The 7,564-nt window shown below is 40.0% G+C and overlaps 1 protein-coding gene across 1 annotated transcript in view; it reads left to right on the top strand.

Moving 5' to 3' along the window:
• The first annotated feature begins 2,244 nt into the window (after positions 1–2,244).
• Positions 2,245–7,564, top strand: part of traf4a (tnf receptor-associated factor 4a) — a 34,126-nt gene continuing 28,806 nt past the window's right edge. Inside the window, exon 1 of the mRNA XM_071527137.1 lies at positions 2,245–2,800. Within this exon, the coding sequence (XP_071383238.1) occupies positions 2,658–2,800 (143 nt within the window). The 5' untranslated portion in view covers positions 2,245–2,657. The remainder of the gene's footprint in view (positions 2,801–7,564) is intronic.

The raw sequence follows: 7,564 nt of genomic DNA, 5'->3' as shown, positions 1-7,564 counted from the left end.
GTTTGATCTCTCTTAAGCCAGTGGTGAATGAGATGATACAATGCACGCGGAAGAAAAGATTGAATGCCACTTTAGTGTTTAGTTACTCATCAGTCAAATACACCAAACAGATTAATCTTGAGCACATTGTCGGTGGTCATGTTGTGTTTTATTGGATTAGTCCACCAATACATTTGTAACTAAACAGTAGTATTCAAGCCAGATAACGAGGCATTGTTAAGTGTCAGTAAACTGAACTAAGCATGATGAGCAGTTGCTGCTGCTAAACTGACTTTGTATATCTTTGGAGGATTCAGTAATGTCATGCAACTCACTGAAATTTGTGACATGTTTTCAGTGAGATTGTATATGTATTGTATAAACTAGGTGACCTTAGGCTGTTGGGGAAAAAAGAAGCTGCCAAAAACAGGATCCTGAAATCCATTTTCATTTTGTTTTAGCTACATAATGTGTTTTTATATTTCCATCGACATTGTATCATTGCCATTATCAATGCCCATGATCTTTTCTGGATTAATGAGTCTTAAAGCTTTTACAATTGATCTTCACATCTGGTTGCTGGACACTTGAAATGAATTTTTGACCAGCAAGTTGGTTTAATGAGTCGATGCAGTGTGATGTGATATAGAAGAGAAGACTGACATCATAGCACCCAAGGAAGAAGTGAAGTTAAGGTGTTTAGACAGAGAAAACCAGTTTTAAAAGCCACTTTCTTCTTGCATCTTTCTCTCGATTAATGAATTCTAAGTGCTGTTGAATTGAATGTATGAATGAATGAATTATAATGTTGAATATAATAATATAATATAATGTATAATGTTGGATGACCAATGTACAAAAGACGGAAAATGCTACATCATTATCATGCCTGATTTTAAAATGAAATCAGTTGCAGATTACCAATTACCTTCTTAAAATTAATAAGTAACCTATAGCGCTGGATTACTTAGTGACATAATCTGATTATTTTTGCATTACACAGCCTCCAAAATCCCTAGATTCTGAATTTAAACAGATGTATTTATGTTGTGTACTGTATAATTTCATTAGAGTAATTGTCAGTTAGTTTAATTGCTGTGATTATTACATTTACAGCTATTATTAAATTACATTTACAGCCATTATCATTCAATCTATGGAAAATGATATTTGTGTTCATTACCTTTCAAAATGCCTTTTCCTTTAAATTTGTTCACCATTAATCCAATAAGTAATTGGTTATTTTTCCAAAGTATTTGTAGTGTGATTACTTTTTTTTTCAGTAACTATAACAGATGAGAGGTTCCAGTTCTTTGTAATCTGATTATTGCAATATGATCCATAATACTCATTCCTGGTTATGAAAATTAGGATTTTATCTGCAAATAGGCATATACGTACACTACATTATAATTATGTTTGATTATGTTAACACAACATAAAACGCAAACATCTTTAATGTTTTACATAACATTGTAAGAAAATGTGAGTTAAGATGTGCTACAGGTACACCTATTCTGAAGACATGGATCTATTATCATTGCTTTCCTCTATGATGATGTAATGATGATGTAATTCAGTGGCAATATAGTATGTGGAAACTGATCCAAATATGTGGCTGTGCACATTATTGAAATTTTCAAATAAGGGATCTCCAGTTTTGTTTTGTTTTTATTTCGTTGTTTTTTTTTTATCAGCATTATTCACAATGGTAGCCAGGTTTTATATTGTATAGTGTATATAAAACATGAAATACAGTAAAATACAAAATATTCCTCGAGTCCCTGTGTCTGCTTTACCACCAGAGGGCATCTATCATCACTTATAGATCCATATACTGTATTACGTCAACTAGTCAGTGTTTTATATTCTGCAATTATTGACCTAAACCTTAAAAACAAAACCTTGGCTACTAATGTGTCTTTTACTAAGCATTAGACACATATACGTATATATAGTAGCCTAATTCTAAGGTAATAACAGGTTGGGTGTGTTTACTATGGTTCACGGTTACCTGACATTGTGTATTTGCTCTGTACATGAATAACAAACAATTTATCTAATTTACATCTCATTATAGGACTATCACAGCCGGACAAATGCCCCATTATAGATCCATAAAGGAGATCAGGGGGATAAAATGGTGTGAACACAGACTGTAGCTTCTTGACTCCTCCTGCGAGGAGCAGTGGGCGGGACTCCGTCCACCTAAACAGATAGAGGGATGTGTATTGTGTTCAATCTGTCAGTACTGCATCTACAGAGGGAAGGCACACACACACACACACACACACTGAGACATACACACTGCGAGGAGAAATAACCCTGTATTGTAGACCTGTAGCGGGGCTGTCAGGCGAAATCTGAAATTGCGGCGGCAACGTTTGAGGACTGTCGCGGCTTTGTCTTTTTGGTTGCCATATCAGTCGCCCGGTTGCAGGAAAAGACTGGAAGACAACTGGAATCGGTCAATATCCGTCGGATCGGTCGGTGGCGAAAGGGACATGAACCTCGCATCGGCGTAGACGGGCCGTGCAGAATACCAAATAGCACCGGGGGAAGGGAAGGGAAGAGGGGGGGGACGGGACACAAAGAAGCATTATTATTATTATTATTATTTTTCTACCTGTAAACCTGCAGCGAAGAGAAGGCCCGGTTTGGCGAGAAATCCTGCAGCAATGCCCGGGTTTGATTACAAGTTTCTGGAGAAGCCAAAGAGACGGTTCCAGTGTCCGCTATGCAGCAAGGCGATGCGGGAGCCCGTCCAAGTGTCTACCTGTGGACACCGGTTCTGTGACACCTGTCTGCAAGAATTTCTAAGGTATGGTGTGTGTGTGTGTCTTGTCTGTTTATGCATGTGTGTGTGTTTAAGAAAGGGAGAGAGAGAGAGAGACAGCTCTGCAGGCGATACTGAAGGCTAGTTTCGGTAGAGCAACAGTAAATAAAGGATGTGTAGGTGTGCCCTCCTCACCTTACCTTCGCAGGTTTTTACAATGGTGCGATTTCATTCTACTATCCAATACTACAGTGACTATAACAGTGTGTGAGGCCTTGTGTGTGTGTGTGTGTGGATGTGTTGCCCAGTGCCTTCATTTAACTCCCACTTTAGTTTCTAGCTGGTGTCTTTTTATACTGCCATTCTTCGCATCGCCCTTTCATGTCCTCTTGACATATGAAATGGTTCAGTGCATTGCATTCCCGACTTCATGACTCACACTGTCAACATGAAAACATGATTGAGGAACCATTTGTTCTATTAGAAAACCACATTTGTGATATGCTGTAAATGCCAAAGAGGATGGCAGCCTGCACAGATCCCATCTTGTCTTTGTTTTATGCTCCATAGGATTCAAACTGGCCCAATAGACGAAGATCAGAAAGTCAAAGGAGAGGGTTGTTATTGTTCAGGCCATGTTGTGAGTGAGTCAAATAAATAGGCTTGTAATCATGCAAATTATCAATTGGTTAATAGTTCTGCAGACCTTGCCTTTGCACTGAATGATTTAAACTTTAATCTCTTGTCAGGGTCAAATAATCGTATATTTGTTTGGGTGGTGTGCATTTTGTTGTGTGTGTCTGTCCTGCAGAGGGCCCATGCTTTCCCATCCTGTCTGTGTTTTTGCCCTGGGGCTGTGCATGGGTGCATGGGTTTTGGGTCGGGATGGGGAGGGGAGGAGGAGGAGGAGGGGGGAGGAGGTCAGCCTGGCCTGGGGCAGTGGGGTCTGCCTGAGTCGGAGGATTAGACAGATTCCCTCATTGGTGTCGGGGCACCAGGGGCACCGAGGGACCTTTCACTGCAAGGTCATGAGTCTGAGACAGACACCCCCCTCCTTTAATCTGCTAAACATGGAAGTCTTTGTCAAGATGGGTAATTTATAGAAATATAGTCATTTGTGTATTTTTTGGTAGATTATACTGTGAAAAAACAATCACAAAGTGGCATACACACACATACACGCACACATGAATATGATGATTGAGTTACTGTCATAGCGCTTGACACTACAAATTTTATGTTGCTGAACAGAAACATAATTTTAATACCAAAGATGACTAAGTATGAGACAAGATGATAATGCTGTCACAACAACATCCAACTTGCACAGAAAATTATCAGCATGATATAATCACAAACAGTTCCTTGTTAGACCAATATACTCCTTGACAGCAAGTAAATTTCTATTAGTTTGAGTTGACGGCCAACTTTATGTCAGTGTGTTGATTTAACTTCAGTTTATCTCCTCATGCTGTGAATGGAAGTTTATATTATAATAGTTTATATTGACATTGTTTATTGTGGCCATTTATTCATATTTATATGATCTAGGGATAATTTATGTCCCTTCCTAGTAGCTGCACTGCTGTAAACATCACAGATGTTGACATGTGGTGTCAGTCAAATAGGAGCTTCAGGGATGTATGGAAAGCTAGTCTGACACCCTGACTAAAATAGATTTGCTGTTGGCTCATTTTCATTTAAAACACGTTCTGTGGGGAAAGGGAGCAGGGTGTCTGCAGATCCTGAAAAAGTCTTAAAAAATCATATTACCTAACCTCAAGGCCTTAAAAGGTCTTGAATATAGTTAAATATAGCTTTTTAAGTTTTAACTTCAGTTTCAGAGGTCGTAAAAATGTTGCGGTTTCTTGGTGTGCTCTTTTCCCAGTGAGACATCAGCTCAGTCATGCAGACATCTATTGTGAAAGGTCTGCTGTTTGTTTTCATTTGCATGTGTATTTCAGTTATATTTCATCCTAACTAGCACTGAATAAGATCTTAACAAGTCTTAAAATTTTTACTTGAAACTTAAAGACACCCTGAGGGAAACTTACAAGCAGTTATAAATTCTTTAGCACTGTGCTATATTTGCTATTAGGGAAAGAAAACACGCCAGCAAACACTTCTTAAACTATATTTGGTGTTAAGTAAAACTCAAAGCCTACTTTTGCACTTTTAAAGATTATTTTTGTGGCATTCTATATGAAATAGGCTACAGTGGAGACTGACAGGAGAGAGATGGAGATTAAAGTTGAACCAAATTCATGCCTACATTGTCGTGAGTGCCTAGTGTTCACTTTAGCCCGTTGAGTCACCAGAAAGCCTCCTCTGGCTTTGCAGTAAATTGTATGTGGTTGAAAAGCTGAAATACAGATACACACAGTGAGAGGAGGGGGAGGAAGAGCGATCGCTGCTGATCAATGAGTTTTGCCTGCAGCTTTGTCTGCCTCATCAGAGGCCTGCCCGCCTCTGTGTTCTTTCTCCAGTTTAGGCTCTGTTACTCCCACGACACAGACTGACTGAATTTAACAAATACAAAGTTACCCTACTTTTAAAAGTTTTTTTTGTTGAACATGCAAAGAGTAACTGGGTGCTTCTTTTTGGTTTTGGTATCCAGGGAGCTCAATGGACAAATAAGAGAATGATTCATCAGTCAGCTGAAGATGTAAATGAAACCGTGTCTGTGAGATCAATCATCAGCTTCATAGTGGCTAATGCTGTGCTCAGTTATATTAAAAGTTAATGGGGTGATAATTTCAGAATATGAGACGTTTTTCCTTTCTATATGGATTTCCCATATAGGTCAACTACAGAGGTGAACAGCGCTCATCTAAGTATCTTATGTCTGATTTTATATCTGATAGCTCTGATGAAACGGTGTAACTGCAGAGTGGTTTTAGTCATATAGATTTTTCAGATAAACTAAAATATTAAAAGAACACTTTGTCTCCCAGAGAGTAGTTGACTCACTTCAGCCATTGCTGTGAGTACATGTGTTCTTTGTCAACTTGCCAGGTTAAATAAACATTGAATAAATATTAATATCAACAGCAGATGATATTTCAGCAACACTTCAACCCACGGTTACTCTCACGTAGAGAGAGAGCTACAGCTAAGTTGACTGGCTGCATTGTCACCGGTTTAATTAGCAAAGTGTGCCAGTTGAGGCCGCAGACAGTTCAGCACTCAGGGACAGCACAAAGGCTAGCGTGGATCATTGTGAGGAGAGTTCAAGTTTATTGGAGCTGACAGAGAGTAGTTAGCTAATGCTGTGCCCATTGTGCAACAAGGTTGATCCTTTCCTGTAATTATTGAAGGCTGTATAAGATCCAGTCGAGGCTTGCCAGCCCAGTCTGCCCACCTGCACACTGACAGTCCTGTCACCATCTCCAGAACTCACTCGCTCTCTGTTGCAACAAGCCTCCCAAAGTCTAAGAATGCTGCTGCATGACAGCACTTCACTGTTAATCACTTCATTGAAACCTCTTATACATTATCAAGTATGAATTGAAGAAGATATCATCATTCTCCAGGAAATAGATCTTCACTGAATTAAATATTCCATTTTCCAACACAAAATCATTTTAAAAGGGTTAATCCCGTATTTTCCCTCATCACGTTTTAGCTCTCTTCAAAGGATATCAAAAGTAGAGCTTCACTGAAAGGCACTCGGGGGGGGGGGGGGGAGAAACACAAGTGAATTGTTTTTGCATTACCATGCCTTAATGCTGAAACGAGCTGGTGTATGCCTCTCTGTCCACAGGCATGTTAGCATGTGATGCTAATGGGCTGTGTTTCCGCCCTGGGAGGAATGTGTAAATACTATACAGCAGCAGCCCTGGAGGCTGCCCCAGCACTGAGGGAGAGTCATGGGGTGAAAGCAGCCCAGCCCTAAAGGCTTAACACTCAATGCAATCAAATATGAGTCACATGCTTCAGCATTTCAGTGCATGTTAGTTGGGGCAAACCTTTGTTTTTGCAACAGTAAGTACAGTGCCTCATTAACAAGGGAGAAGAAACACTTCATGGTATTTAATACAATTTCCACCCTGTTTTAGGGCTTATGGCCATGCCACACATGCCATGGCTCATGGCTCATCAATCTTGAGTTTATTGAGCCAGAGCAATGTCATACAATGCTACTGTGGTATCTCTGTGGGAATGATACAGTGCTGTGGCTTGGCCTTGACAGGGGTGTAATTGGTTTGTTCTGCTCCATAACGCCTTCCTATAGGCCTCAATACAGTAGCAGAGCAACTGCTGACTTACCCAGAGTCACGAGGAACTCCAAAGTAGGCTAATATGAGAATTTTTCATGGGTCGATTATTCATTTACATAGGCCGGGAAATGTGTCTGAGTGTTTTTGGAAAGGACGATGATTCATGTCAACTTTTCACGCATCCTCTATGAGTAGTTCAGTTTTTCTCTGATGTAGGTAGTACTCATTTTTCTCTGTTATAGTCTCCTATGCTTGTGTAATCTGAATGGCCTGACGCATCCTCACCAGCATCATCAGAACCTCTGCCGCCTCTTCCCTCTTTTTCTCATCTTCCACCAGCCCTGTCTCCTATGCTGTCTGGGAAAAAAACACAGAAAGTGGATAAAGATCTTATTTGTGTATGGGAACAGAGTTTAGTGTAAGGAAACGGAGATGAAGGATGTGATCTGAGACAGCAGAGATACGTCTGTCAGCAAGGGCTAGTCTAGGTTAGCAACAGCTTTTCTCTCCATTAAGAGCAAAATAAATTGACCTCTGTCCATTGTGTGTGCAGCTGATTGGAGGAATGTATATAGAGGCACTTTGGCTG

The sequence above is a fragment of the Centroberyx affinis genome, unplaced genomic scaffold (assembly GCF_046629955.1).
Source record: "Centroberyx affinis isolate AG114_WGS23_722 - 3 ecotype Tasmania unplaced genomic scaffold, CSIRO-AGI_Caff_v1 ptg001494l_1, whole genome shotgun sequence".
NCBI lineage: Eukaryota > Metazoa > Chordata > Actinopteri > Beryciformes > Berycidae > Centroberyx > Centroberyx affinis.
This window is presented reverse-complemented; position numbering and strand designations above follow the sequence as displayed.